The 24,845-nt window shown below is 35.0% G+C and overlaps 1 protein-coding gene across 20 annotated transcripts in view; it reads right to left on the reverse strand.

Annotated features, from left to right (window-relative positions):
* The window catches only part of Ptprd (protein tyrosine phosphatase receptor type D), a 482,247-nt gene that overhangs the window by 168,606 nt on the left and 288,796 nt on the right, over nucleotides 1-24,845 (reverse strand). For all 20 annotated transcript variants that reach the window (XM_048348714.1, XM_048348129.1, XM_048347870.1 and 17 more), the window contains exons 5-8: nucleotides 19,667-19,855; nucleotides 15,889-15,999; nucleotides 12,217-12,486; nucleotides 9,006-9,587 (exon numbers count right to left, since the gene is read on the reverse strand). In XM_048348714.1, the coding sequence (XP_048204671.1) occupies nucleotides 9,006-9,587; nucleotides 12,217-12,486; nucleotides 15,889-15,999; nucleotides 19,667-19,855 (1,152 nt within the window). The remainder of the gene's footprint in view (nucleotides 1-9,005; nucleotides 9,588-12,216; nucleotides 12,487-15,888; nucleotides 16,000-19,666; nucleotides 19,856-24,845) is intronic.

A 24,845-nucleotide genomic window follows, 5' to 3' on the forward strand; every position in this document is an offset into this window, starting at 1 on the left:
AACAGCATTGCAAAAGATACAGGAGAATTAACAAGTACATTATGTATCTATGTATTGTGAATACAATTTTAAGAAAAATACTATTTATTTTATTAAACTATGGTTAAGGTATGAGATAATTAACATAATCCCTCTGCAATAGTGCTTAAAACAAACAAGTTCAAAATACATAAAATTTATTGTTATTTACAGTGTATTCTCTATTTCTCTGAGGGTCATTCAAGGCAGTATAAAAATATTTCATAAAATTCCACCTTGACTCCACAAATAAACTCTACAGATGTCATGTAGGAAGAGGAGGAGGAAAGATGAAGATGAAAAGATGATAAAGATAAAGAAGAAGAGGAGGAAGAGGAGGAGGAGGAAGAGGAGGAGCAGGAAGAGAAGGAAGTGGAGGAGCAGAAGGAGAAGGAGAAGGAGGAGGAGAAGGAGGAGGAGGAGAAGGAGGAGGAGCAGGAGGAGGAGGAAGTGGAGGAAGAGGAGAAGCAGGAGGAAGAGGAAGTGGAGGAGCAGAAGAAGGAGGAGGAGAAGGAGGAGGAGGAGGAGGAGCAGGAGGAGGAGGAGGAAGTGGAGGAGCAGAAGGAGGAGGAGGAGGAGCAGGAGGAGGAGAATGAAGTGGAGGAGCAGAAGGAGGAGGAGGAGGAGGAGCAGGAGAAGGAGGAGGAAGTGGAGGAGGAGGAGCAGGAGGAGGAGCAGGAGGAGGAGCAGGAGGAGGAGGAAGTGGAGGAAGAGGAGGAGCAGGAGGAAGAGAAAGTGGAGGAGCAGAAGGAGAAGGAGGAAGAGGAGGAGGAGGAGCAGGAGGAGGAGGAGGAAGAGAAGGAGCAGAGGAGGAGGAGGAGGAGGAGGAGGAAGTGGTGGAGGAGGAGGAGGAGGAGCAGGAGAAGGAGAAGGAGGAAAGGAAGAAAAAGAAAGAAAAAAAGAAATGATAACAAACACCTCATACTAAATAGAAAAGCTTCCAAACTATGTTTTTGGCAACTTAAACACATTGTAAAATGCACCTAATTTTATTTATAGGCGGTATATAACATAATAGGATAAGAGGACTTTGGAGATACAAAATACATTATTTTTTTTTATAAGCACCACTGTGTGGTAGGAGTACAGAATGATGTGTGTGTGGGGGGGGGTCCTTTGTTCAGAGTGATTCATTCTAAAGGATCTCTAGTGATCACTGGATTGCTCTGTATTGTCATCGGGTATGAATTAGACGGATACATTAGGCCACAAATAATCAGTGCTTTGTATTTCTAGTTGCCTTTGTCCCTCTCATTTTCCCTGTCTCTCATCATTGAAATGTTCATTAATTTGATGCCTCTGGGAACTTATATTTTCAAACTGGGTGTCATATTTTTTCAGTACCTACCCAGTGGGTAATCTAACCCAATGCTTTCAGATTGAGAGGCAAAGAGAAAAGAAGATTTTAAAAAAGATCAAGCAACAAGAAAAGAGAATATAATGCCGAATGAGCATTTCACAAAGTATATGAAAAAGACATGACTTTAAAAAGGGACATAACAAAAACACTGGCAGGAGTAACAATGGATAAAGAGTGATCAAGCAAGTTAGAAATTATGATTGATTTTAATATCTAAGTGACGACAGTCTATCTCTGCCTAAAATATCACACACACATACATATGTACAATCATTCATTTTTCTCTACTTCTATTCAATTATTTGTATGTCCTAATTTCTACAAGATTAGGAAAGAAAGCCTGCCTTAACTAGAGATTGAAACCAAGCTGGAATAAAGTGGAGAATCATCAAGGACTAAAAACCTGGGCCATGTATGTAGAAGAGCTGCTCTCAGGACCACTTGCTTGTTGTTCATTTCCTCCCTAACTGCTGTTAACAATAAAGTGACACTGATTAAAAACAACTTGAAAACCTAATTAACTTTTTCTTAAACTGTTTACCTTTTGCTTTTAATATGTCTTGAGCAAATTCCTACTTGGCCTCAATGTTTCATTCTTGTTTAGTGACACAAACTTCTGATCTTATTCTGTTTGTTTCTATTAAGATCTCTATTCTAAATAATGAATCGAATAGCATAGCGTGTCAAAGACTCAGCGGGTACACTGTTGGTTGGTTACTTTTTAACTCTTGCCAGGGGAGTTGATGATATGTCACCACATCTAATAAACAGGAGATCCTTCCCTTCTTTTCTTTCATTGTCTTACATTAACTCATTCATTCAATTTTAAACTTGCAGTGGACATCGAATCACCTGAGAGTTATCAGGTTGGAAATTAGATGAGTGAAGTTGGTATATGACGCTTTGAGCCTACATACGAGAACCTGCCCCATCTGATGAGGATTGACAGGTAAAACTCAGGGTCAGTGGGTTGCTGCCTCATGTAATTTGGATCCTGTTTTGTGTCAGTGTCCAATGATTTTTTTTCAACAAAAGTCAGTAACAGATGTTTAAAGAAAATCTGATAACATTTGGCTTTGACTATTAGTAAATCCCTCCCTATTTAAAAAAAATTACATTCTAAAAAGTGTACAAAGGTGTTTCAACTTGTCCATTTAGTGTGTAATGCATCTTGACTGGTAGTATCCTCTTTCATAGACTCCTTCCCACCCATCCTATTCCTACCATTCTTGTTTCTTGTTCCCTGTTAACACATGTACATTAACCATGACTCTATACACTACCTACTCCTTTCTCCATTTGTCAGCTTGAGTCTTCTATGTATATTCTTTTTGTTATTTTAATGATTGAAAATAGAGTTTGATTCATGGCAAGGGCAAAATGTGTCTATGGGATAAATTCAGCGTATGTATCGGTGCCCTGAATTATTTTTGTAATTGTATTGGGCTAACAGGATCATAAATGCCTTAAGGGCAATACTGCTTAATCTTTATTGGAAATTGAGGCTCTAATGCTGTCAGTGAAGATTTAAGGCACACAAACAAACAAAAGAAGAAGAATGAGGAGGCTGCTGAAAAAAAATGAATGAATACATTTTGAATTCCCAAACACATTCCCCCATCTCCATGGTTCTGTGACCTGGGCTCAGGGCCTCATGCTCTCAATTGGCTTTTATAGGTCAAGATTGGTGCTCTATCACTTTCGCTAAATAGCCACTTGAAGCTTTTTGCTGGTTATTTGAAGGTAAGAGTCTCTCAGATTTGTCTGCCCAGGCAAGCTCAGTACCACAATTCTCAGATCTCCTGAGCCACCAGCTGTTTACTTTGTTCCACTGAGGGCGTAGCGTGTATTTACTGTTAACTGACAATTTTCACCAAATAATATGGTGACAGAAGTTTTATTTTACATTAACACTCGTGTTTTCTCTATATATTTGTTTAAATACATTATTAAATATTCATGTACATATATATGTATTATGCTTTAATTGCCTTTATGATATGTGTGTACAGGTGTTTGTGTGTGTGTGTGTGTGTGTGATGGTAATGGGGCTTTCCAGCCCCAAGACACTATCCCTTAGCTTTGTTTCTTGAACTGGAGATGTATCAATAGAGCCACAGCTCCACATTTAGCCTTTTGCTGGTTAATTAGTGATAAGCATATCACAAACTTTCCTGCCTGGGATGGTGATGAATCATAATCCTCAGATTTCAGCTTCCTGAGTAGCTAGAATTACAGGTATGAGCCACTGGTATCCATAATGATATTTTCTTATTGGCATTCTTTTACCTTCACTTGCTAGTTATTTGTTTACATGCATTTTATCTTATTTTATAATTTTATTTGACTTCACTTCATTTTATGTTATTAGCCAACTCACCAATGAAGTGACAGTTATTGTATGAGAACATATGAGATTCTTAAAAGCCATGAAGAAATAAACACATCTAGATATTGAAATTTGATCCCTCCACATTAAAAGGGGTGAGCCTATCAGCCATAGGTATGGACAACAGGAACGTAAACGCAGAAAAAATATTTTAAAAAATATACTTAAATAATATTTATATCCTGTGAGATTATTACTTGCTTTTTGATTACTTACTTAGTATCCAGGCAACTAAATCAAAGAAAGAAAAACTAATGAAAGAAGAAGCACTAATGGAAGAAAAATCTTCATGTGATTAGAAACACTTACATATTAACAGAGGTCAATATCTAAGTAAAATTTAGATATTATGTCTAATGACATAAAGTTTGGCTCATTTTCTATGGCTAGACTACAATTTCATCTTGCCATGTTATAAATGTGAGATATTACAAATGGTACTAGAAAAGTCATTATTGCTAAAATATCAATTACTTTACCAAGGTATCTAGCCTATTGATGAATGACAATACTAACAATAAAAGCAACAGCCAGAATTAGTGTTCCAAGTAGTGCTAGTAAAACAAAACAAAATTTAAAACAAGAAATCTGATCTGTAAGTGCTCCAAGTATATCTCTGACAAAACATGTACTTAATACAAAAGCGTCTGCACAGGTTTTACTGTCAACTTTCATTAAATATAAATAAAAAGTTAAATTTTATCACAGTTGTGTTTACATCTAGCATGCTTATACTGTTTGTTAAAACCACTGAGGGAAAGAATTTAAATTGGATTCATAATTTTGACAATTGGAAGGCAGTCTTTTTTAGTTTGTTGTTATTGCCTGTTTATATATACTAATGGAATAATTTATAAAGTTGTGAAAATATAGAAAACAATATCTCTGATTGTCATAATGTATACTGCATCACTTTTCAATTCTCAGTATTTATAGTAGGCGTGTAGAGCTTGCTTTTTTTGTTTGTTTTTTTTAAGTTCTGGGGTTTGAAGTAAGGACATCGAGCTTGCTAGATAAATGCTTTACTATTTCAGTCATGCCCTTAGCACTTTTTGCTTTCATTGTTTTTCAGATAAGGTCTCATGATTGTGCTCTGACTAGCCTGAGCCACAATCCTGTTTATTCTTCCTGCAAAGCTGAGATGACAGGGATGCATACCCAGCCTTGATTGCAGGAGAAGGAGGTCTTGCGAACCTTTTGTACAGCTGTCTGTAAAACAATGTTTTCCCAATCTCCACCTCTGGAGTAGCCACCATGCCTAGCATAAAGTTGCTTCTCTAGCAAACTTAATGTTTATGGTTCCTATTAGTAATTTAGTTGATAATGTTTACATTTATTTATCTTTTAAAAGTCTATATTCTATAAGGTGACAAGAGATTTTCCCAAGAAGCTATCCAGTGCATATAAGTATTAGAGGACAGTTATTCTTTCTACAGAAAACTCAAAAAAGGTGATTCACATTAGGAATTAAGATTTTTGAATGTCTCTGATCAGTACACATACCAAGCAACATTTACAAAATCAAGATGCAGTTTATTGTATTTCTTTATCAGCTTTATTTGTGCATTTCGTATAAAAATAGCTACCCTTATCTATGCCAAAAAAAACCTATGGGAGGGTCTCTTACCTTTATAAATGCATATTCTAAAAATGAGCATATTTCTCTAGCGTGATATTAATACCTCTCTTGTTAATGGCGTACATTCTCCATAGCTTCCAGGCAAACAAGTGCAAATGACTATTACATCAGAAGGTACTGCTATGATAAACTTGGAAGACAGGTTTATTTGTGGAAAATTTACCTACTTGGCCAAAATATTTTTATATGTAAAAATGCTTAAAGATTAATTTAGTATAGCTAATTGTACTCATACTTGGAACCAAGGAGAAATATCTGAGTGCAAAATCAAAAGACCATTCCTTGATTTTCTGTGTATATAGATTTGCATCAATCCTTATTCTATGAATCAGTTCTGACAGTTATCATAGATGAACTCCATTGTGTTGACTTTCCTTTTAAATTATTTCATTCCTCGGTGATATTTCTTCTGGGTTTGATTTTAAACAAAGCAAAGAATCTGAGCATCTGAGAATTAGGATGATAAAAGGAGATGAGCACCTGTCAGTACAAAAGGCATCACAATGTTCATATCTGTGTACAAGGGATTCAGGTACACTTAAATCCATACATATTTCTGAATAGTGAATTTTTGGAGGCTTAGAAGTGATAAAAAAAAGGCAATGAATGTAATCATGCTTTAAAGTTGGCATGATTTATCTCAAAGAATATATGACAATGGATTTCTGTCCTTAGTAGTGTAATGTTGCTAAGAATTAGCTAGTCAGCAACCAGGAAAAGGATCAGCTCAACATTAATTATATCAGAACTCACATCATTGTATTTGGCAGGTGTCCACAAACATAAAATGCCTTTGTTAATTATGCTTATAGAGGAGATCAAATTGCTGGTCTATTTTGGAGGGTTTTCTTAGCCTATTGATCTTGGCAAGCACAAGTCTTTATGTCATCATATATCTTCTCAATCAATGGGCATTAAAAGTACAACTATTGTGGCAGTTTATTGGAAATGGCTTAATGTAAAAAAGAGTTAGAAGGAGATGGAAAACTATTCTAAAATATTCCATAACAACTGTATCTACAGTTTCTAAATTTTGTTATTACATAAAATTAGAACTTCAAAAAGCAAAGCCATTAAATCACACTAGCTCAATTGCCCCTTTTATAACACATAGATGGTCAATGTTATATTATGTCCACTTGTAATATTAAAATCACAATAAACTCTGTCTATACATATTTGTAATATGTTTTACTAAATTATAATTGGAGGCACATGTGGTCTGTTATTTAATGCTCAGAACATGAAGAGTATCAGGATTTTTATTTCCACATGTTGGTCAAATTTTACTTGAAAACAATTTGTTCCTAAGGTAGCTAAACAATTTTACCTTCCAAAAATAAAGATGTGAAACAGATTTCTATAGTAAAAGCTGTGGTTATAAACTTAGAGCGCAATTTAGTGATTGAGTATAATAACCTTATAAAGAAACATATTGTTACTCTTACTTCATTCAAGTACATTTTTTCAGAGTACTTTTGCACTAAAAGTAACTTCGAGTATTCCACAAATAGCATATTAAAATCTTCAAGATTTTACATATTGATTTACATATTGATTCTCTTTTGCTTCTATTTTTTACTGAACCATTACTATGCCCAAAACACAAACTATTACATGAAAAGCAAATGATTGAAAAAAATGATGCTGGCTTAAAGTATCTAGGTTCTTGGATTAAAGTTTTCTTTTCCACATAGGAACCTGATAATCCAGATAACTTTCCAAATCATTTTTATTCTTTTTGATCCTCAATTTGCTTATTGGTAAATGGGATAATTTTACACTTACTAATTGGACTATGCAGATAAGTACATGTGAATTTCACAGCATTGTGTTGATTATAAATTAGCTATTATTATTATTATATTTTACTTATTAAATTTTCTAGTATTGTCTTCCCTTTCTAACCTACAAATCTGTTTTCAGTGGAATTGAATGAGTTAAATATCTAATCAAAATGAGGTTACATGAGAAGGCTGTAATCTACTTTGACTACTGGTCTTCCAAAAAATGAAATTTGGAGAAAGGAGTAACACCAGGTAGCTAACACATGAATTAACTGGTGCAAATTAACAGAGCTAACAAATGGTAGTTTAGAATTTAAACTATGGTTATGTTACTCGAACACAAAACATGTGATACACATCACAGCTGAAAAATTGAAAAGATTTGAAATAGAAAATATTCTGCAAGATACCTCTTTATCATCTATTAATGGTTAAAGACCTGCTAGAATCATGTAAGAAATAATCTCAAATGAATGGAACCACTTTTGAGAAAAATTAGAACAAGCAGAAGAAAATTTAGAATGAGATTCAGATGTCTATATTCTCCACTGAAAAACTTTTAAAATAAGGCTAGTCTAAAGATTTTTTCTGCCTATTAATATAGCAAATAAATTGAGAGGGAATGAAAAAGACAAGAAGAGAAAGTTTATGAGTGATAGTACAATTGTGATAAAACATACATTTTTATAGTTAGGGTTTGTATATAGTAATAGGGAAAATATTCAACTTAGATAGACCCAAAAAAGTATGAAAATAAAACAGGTGTGCAGAAGTTTAAAAAAGAGGCCAGGTTTAAATATGCTGAGATCGCGAGTAGCAATGAAATATAGCAAACTGAATCCTCATTCAATAAGCTGGGGCCATCTATGAATAAGTCACAGATTCAATGAAACCAGATAATGGGTATGTTATCTAGTTTAGGCAACTGAGAAAATTATATTTCATCACCACAGTTAACAATGGATTCTGTCTTTATATTGTCTCTCATAATAAAGTTTCCATGTAAATTTTCAAAACAACACAACGGCCTGCTGTCAAAATCGTCATAGATTCATGCCAGTGTTCAAGGAGCCAACACCATGACAAGTCAAATCAACAGCATCTATCATGTTCTAGAATATACCTTGAAGAAATGTGCTATTTAATATTCCCAAACCAAGGCAAAACTAATATCATTGAGTAACATATCAAAGAAGATTGATATCTTCTTTTGAAAATAAAGCCAGACATAGGGCCAAGTATTCTTCATAAAAAATTTGCATCTGCTCTAGCACCTCATAAAATAGTTAAATCAGGCCCCTAAGTCCAATCTGAGATGGTGGCAGCTGTCTTTTTTCAACAAACAGGGCCATCTAAAGGAAAATAAATTCCTGAAACATTCTGAAAATATTTTTTTAAGCAAGTAAGCTCCTGGAATAAAAGATTTAAATATCCAAGCTCCCCTGACAGTTTTATTTTCAACTGTATGTTGAAACATTCAAATTTATACAAGTCAAATAATATCTTTAGATACTAAAAGAACCACTAGCCTACAATCACCTAGTTTCACACTGCATCAAACCAGTGCAAAGAGGAGACATTCCTCCATCCCTTACAGAAAAGGCTTCAAGTAATTCTCATGCAAATTAATACGACACAGTGACAACATACATCTACTTTATCTATTCCTTTTCAGAATCACAGCCTCTGAATATGAAACCCTAAATGTCAAAAAACAACGTATGTAATAGTGTTAGCTTTCTCTTTACATCCTTCCCCTCTCTAACTCCTAATCTCTCCCTCTGTCCTATTTCCCTGCTGAGCCTCACTTACCTCCTGTCTGAGTGATGACTTGTATGTCACTTGAGAGAGGACCATCTCCAATTGAGGTAAAAGCCAAAACTTTGACCGAGTAGGTTTTCTGGGGCACTAAATTGCCAATGGTAGTGATTTGGCTATCTGCTACATTATGTTTCATCCAGTTGTTGACATGTTGAGTAGGATCCATGGTATAATACACTCTGTATCCTTGGATCTGTCCATTTGGCTCTTCAGGTTCCTTCCATTGTACCAAGATGGTGGTGGAGCTCAACATCCGTGCCTGGACATCCCTTGGGGCACTGGATGGTGCTTGCTCTGAGGTTTGTGTTAGCACAGGTTCACTGGGAGGTCCCCGCCCAATGTTATTGACGGCTACAACCCTGAATTCATAATCCGAGTAGGGACTTAGTCCAGCAACACTGTAGCGTGTGGTTGCCACCCCATCGATTTCTTTATAAGGTTCCTCAGAATTTTTAGGTTTATGCTGAATGATGTAGTAGGAGACAGGCTCAGGGTTCCCAGAGTCCCATGTTAATGTGATGCTTGTAGCAGTGCTTTCAGTCACTACTGGAGTTCCTGGAGGTTTGGGTAAGGCTTAGGAATAGAGAAAAGAAAATGAAGACTCATCTGCTCCATGATGTTACAAAAAGAATCCACAATATTCTGCAGTTGGAATGACAGGACTACCTAGCTATTGAATGTCTGACTGGATGAAATCAAAGCAAAGGACAGCATTCTGAGAGGTCAAGATGGACAGTGAAACATACACAGTAATTCTATTTGACTTCAATACATGGATTGCATATATTTGGGCATAAACTGATTGTGCACATTTTGTATCCAAATCTACCATGTATTATTAGCTAAGAGATCCCGATTGTGTTTAGTATCTTCTCTTAGCTTTAGCTTCCTTGTGTGGAAAATGGGAAAACCTGATATTGGAGTGGGATTGTGTATCTGAATTAGAGCTTCATCAGTTTGCTATGAAGATGAATGAGCTAATGCAGTAACATCCTTAGAAGGTGCCTGTCACTCTGAAAAATATCAGTAGTTGCACAAATTTCACCAAGATGTTGATCACAGTTCCACAATAAGTAAATGATAGAACTAAATAACAGCAATATGATTAAACATTATAAAGAAAAGTTCTTAGAACTACTGTAACCAAGACTTGAAAGTAGGGCTGGAGTAGAATGCTTATCCAGTAAGCACCGAATCCTTGTTTTGTATCACCATTCATATGTACACATGAAAACAAACACCAAAGAATTTTAACATAAAGAGAATAATAACTCTAAGTCCCATTTTTAATGATTACATATCCTGAGGGCATTTAAGACATTTGCAAACTGTTTTAAAGCATTCTATTGTCAATAATAATAAATATATAACATTCCATATCAGATACATTTAAAACTACAGTAGTTGTGAACTACACTTTTAAATCTATCTTTTAAGAGATCTACTGTTTTGAGTAGGATCATACTCAAAGAAATCCTATTTAATGATACAGCTATCTGTATTGAAGAGTTACTAGGGTTGAACTTGGGGCTCCCATTTAGGCAAGCACTCTATCGCTTGTCCATGTCCACAGTCTTTAAATGCCTTATTTATAATCCTGAAAATGGGAAATCCACTAGTCAAGTTTATAAGGACACTCATAAGGTAGCATTTGAGGACTAGTCTATTCATATACCTACCCTGTTTTCAACATAAAGTCAAAAATTACAACACTCCTGGGAATCATGGCTTTTTTAAAAAGAAGCTTTCTCTTGTATTGTAACCAGCATAACACTGCCTGGCACTGAGTAGCTTTTTCTTGAGGGTTGTTCATTTATGGAATGACTTTTCTTTGCTCTTTTAAGCACTTCCTTTCATTTTTATTTCTCTCTTTTCGTTATTTTTGCCTTCAGTGTATACCCTTATGCTGTATTTCTGAAGTACCCAGGATGGGAAAATGGCAGAGTTAGGAAAACAAAGATAAGAATGTGAACTGACATCAGTTCAATGTGACTCCTGCTTTTGAATTCTTTAAAGCCTTTTGCAAACTTTCAATATTTAAAGCACAAATGATTATTATGAAAAGAGATGATTTAATATTTGCATATTACTCTAAGAACTAAAGTAGGATAATATTTGGCCTGGTAAATGTACTAAAACAATAATAAAAAGATATTTGTTCAAATCCACTAGGTTGACATTTTATTTTTTCAAAGAAGGGAGCAAGCCAGATTTCTTCTACATGTCTTTGGGAACTCTGAAGGTAAATAAAAACGTTGCTAATTAAAGTCCTGTTTACTGAGATTTAGCTGACATTAGTAGTTTCATTAAGTAATATTTATGGTACTATGTAAGTTTTGTGTCTGTAATATACAGATAAATACACAAGGCTTAATACTTTAAAATACAAAATATGCCATTTTAAATGACTGTAAATGTTATTTATGTGTACTTTTGTTATCAAGTCACCTTATCGGCTTTACATGGCATACACACACACAGAGACATGCTTGGTTACAGATAAGACAACAATTATAACATGTCTACTTAAGTCACCATTTGAGGCATTTGCAAATTTTCTACAAATCTATAAATATTGGGTAAACAAAACTGCTGTTACTACTTTTCCTTCTTTCGTTTTTATTTTCTTCTGTTTTATCTTTCTTATTTAAAACGATTCATAGAATATTACACTGTACTTTTATTTAATATGTTGATATCAAGAAGATAATATTTCATCTGTGCAAAGTACAAAATACAACCAAACCACATAACATAATATTTGCCTTTTTGTTTTTATTGGTGGCAACAGTTAAAATATATCTTTCTTATGAAGTCATGCTAATTTCAACTCTTTCTTTTCTGTTTATTTCAAGTATTTAACAACAGTTATTTGGATTTTTTGTGACATTTATCAAGGCTCTGGACTTAAAGGAAACCCAATCTTAAAACAATTCATGAATCGGTCTTGCATTTCTAATTCTGCCTGCTTCATGCTTGGGCATAACACATTGCCAAATATTTTGATAATAATCTCTAATTAGATATCCAATACTTCATTTTAAATAAAGCATCTGCTTATCTAAGGTACATGTAGCTTACATATAATGATTATCTTATATATGATTAGGTTCTTTACATTTAAAAATCTGAAGAAATAAACATTAATCAGGCATGTTGACAGCACTCAGATTTGAAAGCATAATCTAAGACCCATACATACCTTTGACAGTTATCTGTGCTATTGCTTCAATGACACCTAGTGTTGACATAGCAACACAGGTATAATTTGCTGACTGTCTTACATCATTCAGTTCTAAGACATTTCTCCCAATTGGCATATCATCTTCAGGTGTCAAATCTTCTGCCCCCAACATCCACTTCACATAAGGCATTGGTGACCCCACTGCCACACAGGTGATATTAACACTTCCACCTGGCATGATTTCATGATTAGTGGGTGGGATAGAGAATCTTGGTGGGACACGGCGAACTGGAACAAAACACAAGGAAGATGATAACATATACAAGGCAAGAAAAAGAGTGGCTTATTAAACACATGACATGCACTGTACAAACACAATTAAACAATTGAAACATATTATGGCTTGTCTAAAAACAAAACATAAAGAAAAACTGTGGATAATACAGACCATACAAGTATGGTGTGTGTATACACAGAAGTCATTAAGTTTAATTATTGATATCTTAGACACATTCATACAAAAGTTGATTCAGACCTACAAGGGCCCCACAAAAAATACTGTCTACAAACTAACAATACACAAACATCATGCATAAGATAAACACAAAGAACCATATACATGCATGCATATAACAATGATTCCATGAATGCATGTATATGCAGCAGAGAGGACTGGAAGATCACCAGCAGGTTTTATATTGCCTATCAAAACCTATGTCACTGCTGCGCACTTCCAGTTGATGTGAGTTTAAGTGTGGGATCACATTGTCACATCTGAGCCCTGGAAGACATCACGTAGGATACACTGAAAGTAAAGTTTGCTTTCAGCTTCAGAGTGGATGCAGCCTGAACATCTCATACTAACACTGGAACAGATACACACATACACACACACACACACACACACACACACACACACACACACCACGTAACATACAAACATACATACATACATACATATTGATTTACAGTAACAGAAGAAACAGGCCAATACCAGTAGAGATACTGGATTGAGTCACTCATGCAGGGCATGCACAAAATGGAATCTCAAGGCCCGTGCTAAAATAATGGGAGAATGGCTGGATTCCAAGACAACAAGGACAGTAGAGAAATAATGGAGAAACAGCACGAAACACAAAGGGAGAAAAAAGGGAACAGTGGTTAAGACAGAGACTTGAGGGATGGCAGGGCTGAAAATGATAAAGTATTGGGTTAGCTGAGATTGTTAAAGGTAAACATAGTAAATTCAGAGAAAAGACTGGACGTTTCACATTCAAGATTCCACTCAGTTCATATTTATTATAAAAAGGACATCAATGACCACAAAATCTACTAAGAGGCTTTTAATGTCTACATTCCAAACAAAGGACACTGGATCAAAAACACAGAGCCAGACAAAGACATTAACAGAAGTGATCATATTAAAGCAATATAACACAGAAACAATTACCAAGCAGTTATAGTTCAGTGCTCCTGCTTCAGATAATCTGTATATTTAAGTAAGTTTAAACACACACGTGTTTTGGATATGGTAGAAAGATAATTAATGAGACACATAGGTTTCATGTTAGCCTGGCTTATTGATGGAATATTATACTATGGGAACTTTTTATCAGAAGGGTAATCTTTAGGAGCATACCTTAAATATAGATAATAAATTGATTGTCAAAAATTACATTAAAGAGACTGAGAAAAAAATAAATCCTCATTGCCCCCCGCCCTCGAAAGAAGATATTCTGCCTTAAAACTCTGGCTGCACTTTAGGATGGGAGAAACTTCCACTGACATGAGATGACTCACTGCAATGGCCTCATGGTAAATCACACTCATGGGAAAAGAAGAGAGAACTAAGCATGCCTCCTGCAGCCCATTTGCAGAGGTTACTCAAAGCAAGCAGGAGTCAGTGTAGACAGTTCTGAGGTGTCAAAGAACATATCAAGAAAAATGGAGGAGAGTTTAGTCTTCATGCTTGGGATTAGAGGAGCACTATAAAACATTGTTCTGTGGACAGCAGGCATCCTTAGAAGACAGAAATTGCAGGTGGGGTAGGAGGTGGGAGGAGTGGCAGAGAGAGGAAAGCAGGAACACTGACCAGATTCACTGTACCTTAGAGAGTTAATTGTTACCAGTTACCATGCATTCAAGTACACTCTTTTCTCATCATGCAGCACAGTTAGCCACTACCAGCAAGCAACAGAAGCCATGGCCGGGGCATTCTCTGCTAACACATACCCATGAACCAAAAAGAAGACCACAATGCAGCTACATTCATTTCATTTGTATTCTTTGTTATTGGTTTAAGTCATAGTTTTGTAAGGTGGGTAAAAAGTAAAAAACACACCAACCTTCTCGCAGCTCTGAGGGATGTAGGGGGTTTGATGCAGAACACAATGAAATGAGGAAAGGAGAAAAACAAGGGAAACACAGAGAGAGTAAAAAGGCCATATCAAGGCTTTCAACTGCTACTTGAATATCTTATTCGGTCTAGTCATCCGCCCTACCGCCACTGGAGAAGTTAGCAATACCTCACAGACTAACATAGCATTAGAAACAATAACTAGCATCATTTTGAAATTTTCCACGAAAGAAGGTCCACCACATGCCTCATGCAGTCAAGGAGGTCACCATTGTGCGGAAAAATGGATCAAGGGCTCTCGAAGAATTGGGACAAGAAAATTTTCTTCATTTCCCCCACCCAAACCCCGTAGAATGAAAGGAATGAACAAAAACATTCCCAGGGAAACAAAATTACCTCTAACAAAAATTTCAAAATCAAGCTAGCTATTTGCTCAAGGGACCCCCATTCTATGATAACTTAAATCCTCAGTCTTTTATCCATCCCACCCACCCATGCCTTTTGCTTTTATTCAGATGTGCAGACCCGAGATTAAAAGGTTTCCACTGGATAAAAACTATATGGAAGTACTTCCTTTGATCACTATCTGAGAAAATAGGAATATATTTTTATAATTCATTCTTATTCCAAGGACGATGAATATTAATGCTAAAATATAGTGTTATGGTGATCTAAAGATTAAGTTTCAATAACTTGCAACAATTTAAATAAATATATGTGAATATATTTGAATTCACCTGCAGATACATATATACATACACAATACTATTTGTTGATAATTAAGACAGTATTAAAAGAGGGATAGTACTGTGCTATTTCCGTTAGCATGTATATTTTATTTCATTTCTAAAATTAGCAGCTTTCCCCTCAAAGCTCAGCAGTAAAGGTCATAAAGACATAATCACCTTTATGCTTGGACTTGTAGTCTAAACAGAACTGATTAGTAGCACACCAAGCAATTATTTCAAGTTCGGTAAGGAAACATAAGAGAAACAACACACAAATAATAGCAGGAGAGAAAAAAGAGAAAACCTCAAACCAATGCCAAGCATAGTTCAATCAATCACTGAAAATAGAAATCAAAGTACTTTTTTAAAAGATGGAAATATACTTACAAACCTCAGGGCAGATTACGTTCTCAAGAGTTCTCTTGTTTTTAAAAAAACAACATATTTTAAGTTTTTTAACTTTTCTATTTCCTAAAAATTTTCAGCTACCGGAACCATTACTAAATCTGCTTATTTCATACTGCCATCATCACACAGACCCTGTGAATATCTCAATTCCCCCTGAGTCTTAATGGAGAAGCTATATCAGGGATATGTCATTCCTACCTCTGACATATAAATTGGCAGGGGCAGAGTAGCGAGTGCCTGCGCTGTTCGTAGCAACACACTCATATTTTCCTTGGTCAGATTCTTCACTCTGTTCGATCTGAAGGGCTCCTGTGCGGATATAAAATATATTGCCAAAGAGATGGTCAGAGGAAGTCTTTACCATTCACAAAGCTAAACCTCTTAACAATATGAAAAGCCCTGCAAAGCGAAGGTCCGCTCAGCGTCGATTCAATCTCTCGCTAAGTTGTACAGACAGAAAATGATGCGATGAGAAAAACATAGAGAGATTATTTTTATTTTACATCATCAATGCTAGCATAAGAAAACAATATCTCTTTTCCCAAGCAAGAATTCTAGTCATAATTAACACTCTTATTTCCTAGACTAATAAAATGAAGATGGGTGAGACTGCTTCAAGAAAGTATGGCTTTTAAATAAAACAAAATATTAATTTTTTTGTTTTGTTTTGTTCCATTTTGATATCAAAAGTGGCGCCAAAGATAGGTACGCTCCAAAAAAAATAAAAACAGGATGGGTTTTTAAGAAATTCTTCTGCTGAAGAAAGCCAAAAATACGCAGCAAGCACAAAAAAAAGGCTGCACAAAGCAAAAACTGTTAAAATTAGTCATTATCAATTATCAAAATATTACTTAAAGAAACAAAACTCCCTTAAGACATGCAGATTTTTAAGAAAAGAAAGACAGTTTGTGACAACTTACAATCATGTATTACATTTGCTGAAAAACAAAGAGCATTTGCATTAGAAGATTATTTTTTTTCTTAAAAAGTTAAAAATCATGGCGTAGGCCAGCCAGGAAGAACCAACCAATCACTGCTTGAGGACCTCCAGGTGGATCCCCTAAGACACCCATCAAAATCCACCAGTGGGATTAGCAGTGTGGTGTCACAAAACCTCAAGAAAAATACAAAAGAAGAATTACAAAAGGAATAAACACTGAGTCAAAGTATGAAAAACCAGCAATATCACATAGACCACCAAGAAATACTGAGCACCTTGTTTCCATAGCCTGAAGGACAGAAGATCCAAAAATCCAGAGACGAGTAATCCAAGAAAAAAAAAAAAAGAAGTGGAGAAAAAAGCATTGCTGTCAGATTATAGGCGAATTGGGGGAGGTCAGGTGGAAAGGGGAGTCATTCTTTGACTTTTAAGACATTAAGAGAAAAAAGAGTTGAAGAACAAAAGCAAAAACCTTGTGAAAGATAAAGACAAAAAGCAGAGGGTCCAGGCTGTCTTCTGCATGTCTGCTACTGTTCTCCAGACCGCCTTGGCTTTGGTCCAGAAAAAAAGAACAGCTAAGGAGGAAAAAAAAAAAAAAAAATGATCTTTTTTTTTTCTCCAGTCGGACAAAAAAAAAAGGAAAAAAGAAAAAAAAGAGACAAAAACAAAAAAGAAAAAGAAAAGGAAAAAAAGAAGAAGAAGAAGAGAAGAAGAAAAAAATAAAAAGAGGGACAGATGGTACGCTGTGACTGGTCTGTAGTCAAAAGACCTGGATATGCTTTCTTTGAAGCATATCACAACGGAAATAATCATTTTCATAAAGGAAGAAATGAGCAAAACAAAGAGGAAAAAGGGAAAAGGAAAGGAAAGTACACAATGTGAGGATCACGAATCATAACCAAACAGTACAAAGTTGAAAAATAAATCAAGTTGATGGACGTTATTGCAATGGTTTGAAAACAAGACAAAGATGAGAGGGATGAAAGGACAGGAAGAATGAGTAAGATCATTCTGTGAACGTTAGGTCGGCACTCTTACCTCTTATTGGTGTACCACCTGGGTGGATAATATGAATGCAAATAAGATTAGAAAGAAGAAGCATTAGTACGAGAAGAAGGAGGCTAGGGCTGGGGAGAAGAATTAAATTAGATTTACAGAATTAAATAAGGTCTTAAAAGAAACTTGAATTACTATACTGGTAAAACAGGAATATATTAGGTAGTATTATTAGATCATAAAAAAGCAAGTTGCATTATACCACAGAGGGCAAAGACCATAATAGGCAGTATTGCCTTTCTCAGAGAAACAACTGAGGACCTAGGTCTGTCTGGGGTCAGTGAGGGTTAGAACTTATATGCCTCATATCGATAAAAAAAGACTATGCAGTATTTTAAAAGACATAGTTTAGGAAAATATTGGCTAAGCTATTTAAGTATATATATAATTATGCATATATATATACATATACACCATCATAGGAAATACTAAGAATTGACTAGAAACAAATACTGTTGGTTGGATGTCTTATACTAGTTACTATGCTATATTTGTGTGATATAACTTGTGTACTATTTTAGTGTTTTATACAGTGTTCTTACAATAATAGTTCTGTGGAGGTGAGCAAGTGCGCGCCACTATGGAGCTCTTATGTCTACACTCACAGTTAGTAAAATGCATGCCATGCATTTTATTAAAATTAATAATAATAATAATCTGCATATGAAATTAGTGGGGGTGAAGTGCGCTTCAGAACTAAGCACTTACCAATAGATTCTGGAGATTTAAATACGGAGAGAAGAAAGACAGCATAAAAATATTATTATATTCCTTATAATTTGGTACAATTTTTTCAGAGTTAAAGCTTTATTATACTAAATCATCTATGTTACATGTGAATAATTAATTATTTATTTACAAAAACAGAATGCTAAACTACACAATTCTGCTGACAACAAGCAAAAAAGGCAGTTAACAAGACGCTTTCAACATCACAGGACAGGTCAAAAGCTGAGAATTCTGGGAAGACAGGTAGTTAAACAACTTAGAATCTTTAACAATATTATTACCAATGTTACCATAAACAGCTTATTAGTATATGTCCCTGAGAACTTACCTAGGGACAGGCTCTAAAACTTAGGATACTTAGAATGATCTCTATGTTTAATCTATAGAGAGCAAAAGAATAAACTTGGGAGGGGAATGGGGGAGGGGGAAAGGGGGAAAGAGAGGAAACAGCAACAGCTGGAATCTATACCAAAAGCAGACTTCTGTAGATCCAGTCACGAGAGGGTTTTCAAAACCTTGAATGTGGGTGCACACTACTGTGGCTAGTGTGTGGACAGTGTTCACTCATATACAATATGCTCACTCATAACTGAAATACAGGCTTGGTGACTTGAAAGGGACTTAATAATTACATCTGGTTTTCATGAGATAATGTTTCTGTGGTTTACGTATTAGTGAAAAGAAAGCAGATGTGCCCAGACTTACTAAACTTTGGTACTTTCAGATGAGTTCAAATGCAGAGATAGCAGAAATCACACTTTAATAAAGCTGAATCATTTTTTTTGTTTGATAGGAACGTTTGGTTTTTGAATGGATATAACCATTGGAACTCCTTGCAAGTTCTGAATGAAGTCCAATGTTGAAATAAATTTCTTTCAAAAGAAAATAGAGAAAGAAGAAAGAAAGAGGAGAAAATGGATCCATTAAATACTGCAGAAAAGCAGTAATTAAAAAAATATTAAAACTACAGTCACAGCAGTGAGCAGTATGGATTGAACAGAAGCTGCAGAAGACACAGAGAAAAGAAAGACTATGTCAGGCCATGACATAGCACACACACACACACACACACACACACACACACAAACACACACAGAGACAACACATTAAATAATAGAGAAAGAGAAGAGGGAGGAAAATCAATACCTAGAACTTAAAAAAAAGAAGAAATAAAATTTAAGAAAAAAACACAAGAGAAAGATTAAAAAAAAAATTATTTAGGAGTCAATTGAAACAGTAACAAGACCCTACCTGATCGTAACTGCTTAATACGACCGTTGTTGTTGCTTGTGTCGACGGGTAAGAAATCTTTAAACCAAGTGATCTCTGGATCTGGATTACCACTAGCTGCACAAAGCATGGTGGCGGTGCGCGTACGCTCCACCACCTTTAACTGTGGGCCCATGTCAATGGTAGGGAAGCCCCTGGGAATCTGGTCCTCTGCAAGACAAACAAACGCAACAGACATTATGGTCAGTTACATGACCCAAATTCAATTTTCCCACAAATCTCTCCTTTGATATGATTCAGAATTTGTTGATGACTTGATGTCAATTAGGCACCATGGCACTATAAGATTAAGATACATTCTCAATTTCTATGACTGAACCTGAAAATAAACTACCTCTGTAGAAGGACAGAACTAAGCAGGTGGTCAAGACTGTCATGAGGTAATTCATCAAATCTCTTAAGAGTTCCTTGGGACAAGTAGAAGTACTGGTATCTAATCAGTGAGTCCTTTGGAAAGGAATCAAGTTGGCCAAGCTGCACAAATGAAGAAGTGACATCAATAAGATAGTGATATTCTAAGTCTAGGGATTGATTTAGGAATAATTTTACTGTAGGTAAAAACACGCAGTCCAAACAGTCTAGTACAGGGATTAAAGAGAAGATCAAGGAAGCAGGTTAGCAGGGAGCCAGATTAGGCTACTGTATTTCAAGCTGTCATGTTTTACTTATAACTTTCAAATAAAAGCATATAGATGTGATCCTTGTATGTTTGTGCTTCAACTGATTGAAAATATTACACTAGCTGAGGATTGAAAATATTTTGAAAAACTGTCTGTACTACAAAAAGTACAGACTTTTTTTCTTGCCATTACTACCTAAACAATACAAAGTCAGAACTTTTTACATAACATTTACATTGTACAATGTTACAAATAATCTAGAGAGTATTTGAAATATAGAAGAATGTACAAGGTTATATGTACCTAACTATGTTATGTATATAAAACATTGCATCATCTACAGATTGATATTATTTTGTATCTCCATTTCTTTGTTTCTGTCTGTCTCTCCATCCCTCTCTTCTTCCCTCCCCTTATCTTTCTCTCTGTGTATGTGTGTGTTCAAAACTACAACTCAGATATTTAGAAATAACTGTATGCATTTTTCAAATAAGCACAAAGTACAATTACAATAAATTCCTAATAAGAAATTTCAGTTGATCATAAAATTGTTTGATAGTGCTTTACCAATGGATAATATCAATTATTACTGACAAAAAGTATAAATTCCCCAAAGCCTGTAGCATTATTTTAATAATCGAAAAGTTTAAATTCATTTTGTACAGCTCCTTAAAAAAAAATCTCAAACCTCCAAAACAAGTTGAATTTGTTGAATTTTCAACCTTATGTGTATCTCAAGTCAACTTTCTCTATAAACATGAAAACTTCTCTAAATAACAAATCTTGATCTATAGTTTACTTAAATGCCAAAAAATGTGCTTCAATTGACAGCCTATATAACCAACTCTTCTAGCAAAAACAAGAAAGGCGTATTCTATCTAAGAATCTTAGGAATTTTAGCATGACATGATATAATTATTCAAGTAAGATAGTGGTCACTTGTTTGCAAAGTATCCTGAGATTTTCCAACTTAGTCTGGTGTTCACTAAATCAATGATATGAATGATGGTTTCTACTGAGGAGACAGGAAATCTGTGTATGAAAATGTATATCAATCCTCAGACAAGCGAAGGTCTACACTGGGCAAGTGTCAGAGACCTTGGTAAAGAGTGGAATTTCAAGATGATGTTTTAAGCCTCCAAGGGAAAGTTGAATATTAAAAATGGAACAAGGAATAATATCTTGGAAATTATGCTATGCAGATTTTAATAATCTATTCTACTTGAATTTCATCAGGCTGTTATTTCTGTCCTTAATGGTTTTGTCGATATATTTACATGTACTACATACATATAATGTTGTTGGAAGAAGAAAGAGGAGAAAGATCAATAGCTGCTATTTGAGAGAAATTTTATCATTAAAGTTCTTACGTGGCACCACAGACACAAAGTGCTTCAAAGGATTATAATAATTTGCTTCAAGTGGTCCAAAGTCAATTACATTGCCTTCATCATACAGAGAGTTTCTGACAAAGCTCTTAGAATTTGATGTTATTTTCCACTTTTACCAAAACCAGGTAGTATCATCATCATCATATATAATGATAATATAATAATAAATCACCTTGGGATTTCGGAATGGTTTGTGTATTCCCCAGGGCATTCTAACCTACACACTGGTGTTGAACTACTTGTTACCTTTACATGCATAAATAGTGCTTTGCTAGTCATCCATTTTCTTTTACAAATTCCTTTCTCAGAACAACTGAGCCAATATTCAGGGCTGATTAGAAGTGAGTGTCAAAGGCTTAAGATTGCTGAACCACTTATTAAAGGTTCTTACCAAGGAAATCTAGACTTAATAAACATTTATAAGAAATGAAGTTCTCACCTTGGGACTAGCTGACAAAACTGACTTGTACCCTCCTGAAAGTAGCCTAATACATTTGTATGACCTTTCTTTTCCTTGTTGGCTCATAAAGAACACTCCAGAGCTTCCTTCCCATATATGCCAATGTACAACAAAGACAATCTTTCTTGCATACTAATTGGGTAGGGAATGTAAAAAGCATTCCTTTCTTATTTTTAATAAGAGTAATTAAATTCCCTCCATCCCCCTCTTTGCACAGAACTTTTTTGAATGCACTTTCTTCATTAAATTTTCATGAGCAACATCACAATGTAAGAGATTCCAATAGCCAGAGCTGCTACACTTTGACAGTTGTGGCTCCTTTCCAATTTGACTGTCAGGTATTTGGCAATAAAACTCAGTATTCAACATAAAATGAACTGTAAAATAATGAATTTTCTAATTGGAATGCTTATCTCAGTGGGTGTAGTTTAGAAGATGTTAATTGCTTTTTTTGCCAGCCTTACATTTATTAGTGATTTATATAAAACTGTCTTGGCCATTTGACAATGTCAACTTTGACAACTTACCAAATGAATGTTACTAGGAACTGGGGAATCTAACCAATAGCCCCAATACATTAACCAAGTCAACTTCACGGGAAAAAAAAACAACTATCAGAAATTAACAAATTTGTCAATATGTTCATAGTTTTCAACTTTTACATAAGGTGAAAAGAAAAACATTTTGTTCTATTCATTAATGTACTCATTAAGCTTTAAAGTGCCTCACTTACCACGGTTCCATATTAATATCCAATCATGCAGAATTAGCTACTAATTCATCCACAATTTAAATCAGACTTGACCTTCATGAAGCCATTTGGTCTGTCATTTTGAGAGGCCATTAAAGGGCAGATGACTACCTACTTGTGCTTAGTGAATCGGAGAGGCATACATATATTGTTTGGAATGGCAGCTATAAAGACTTGGAAATAGATCACGTTCTTTGAATCTGTTTGTATCTTAATGAAATATGCTGATATGAAACTTTCAGTTCCATTAAGGAAAAAGAGATACAAGCATCAGCATTTTCCAGAGTTAACTTTCATTGCTCTTGAACTTGTTAACAACTCATGACCTTCCCTGGACTTTAAAGGTATCTATGATGAAAATGTCTGCCACTGCTTTGAAGAGAGTCTTGCCTTAGATATCTGTGAATGATCAAGTAATAGCTTTTGCATAATTTGTTCAGTTCAGTTGCTTTAATTTTTCATCCATAAACAATTTTAATGATCCCTTTACTTTAGCTTCAGTGCTACAAAAAGTGAATGTCTCTTATTTGAAAGAAAACCAGGACAGTCTGAATTGCCCACCCAGGCAAGAGAATGGCCCCAAGGTGGCCCTTTTTGCTTGATCTTGCTAGGGCTTTTGCAGAGTATATACAATCAGGTGAGTCTTTTGACTTTAGTCCTCAATGAGTTAAAAGAAGTTTCCAATGAAAGTCATAATCCTTAGGAAAAAGCAATCCAAGGTTATCAGATTTACCACCAATACATTTAGTAGCAAAATCATGTCAATCAATGGTATGCTTCTGCAAGGGCCTCACTGAATGATTTGACATGTGTACCTGGACCTTTAGACATCATTAATAAAATAGGTCTTGCCAAAAATGGTGATACAATAAAACAAAATCAGAAATTGTAGGGATAAACAGCAAGTTTTCCTCTTGGAGAATTTGTCCCTTACAGTAATTCTTCTGAACAGTTAATAGTAGGTTTTCTTTCCAAGACTTCCCACAGGTATTACCAATAAACACCATATTTTAGCCAATATACATATAAACTCATAAAGCTCCTAAAATGCAGTAACCTTATACTATGTCCTTAAGGGTCCTTGGTGTTCAAATACTTGAAATTAGATGTTGAGGATGACTTCACAATCATTTCTGAGCTCACTTAGGAGACAATGTAATCCCTAATGGCTTTATTCAGTGCCACTCATTTAAATAGCTAACAATTACACATTTGACCTCTAACTGAATATCAGCCCATCAAGACATAAAATAATCCTTAAAATCCTATTTTATCTTGTACCATACAATATTTTATCTTATCTTTATTTTTATAGGTACCAGGAGTGGCCACCTGGCTTCATATTTACTAGCCCGGCATTCTTCCATAGGAACTATGTCCCCCCACCCATGAGATAGAGTCTCATTAACATTGCTTGGGCTGGCCTCAAACTACAGATATTCCTACCTCTGCTTTACAATGAGCTAGGATTACAGAAAAGGGCATTCCCAACTCCTTTCTATTTTTTAGAGTGCATTTCTAGTAATATTTGGCTTGCAGGTTCACAAAAATGAATGTTAGTGAGTATTTATTTTTGCAGGTTTTAGTTTTATTTAGTAAGAAAGAATTTTGATCCCTTGAGATGTTCAACATAAATGAGTTTTGTTGTTGTTTTAAAATTACTGTTGGTGCTTCATGGGAAATACTAACAATATAGCTCTTGATTTTTTCTTTTTATAGGCAGTTATCTTGCCTATATTGCTGTAGTTTCCTACAAATTAAAATTTGTACATATAGTAAAATATTGTCTGAAACTAATTTTTAAAACAATGAAAAATATTTTACTCTTATCCTATCTCTAGGGGAAAAAAGGATTTCTTATTGTTTAAATTGGTAGCAATAAATAAATAGAAGACACCTGTTGTATGTTGAGGAGAAC

Source organism: Perognathus longimembris, chromosome 1, assembly GCF_023159225.1.
Source record: "Perognathus longimembris pacificus isolate PPM17 chromosome 1, ASM2315922v1, whole genome shotgun sequence".
NCBI classification, from domain to species: Eukaryota; Metazoa; Chordata; class Mammalia; order Rodentia; family Heteromyidae; genus Perognathus; species Perognathus longimembris.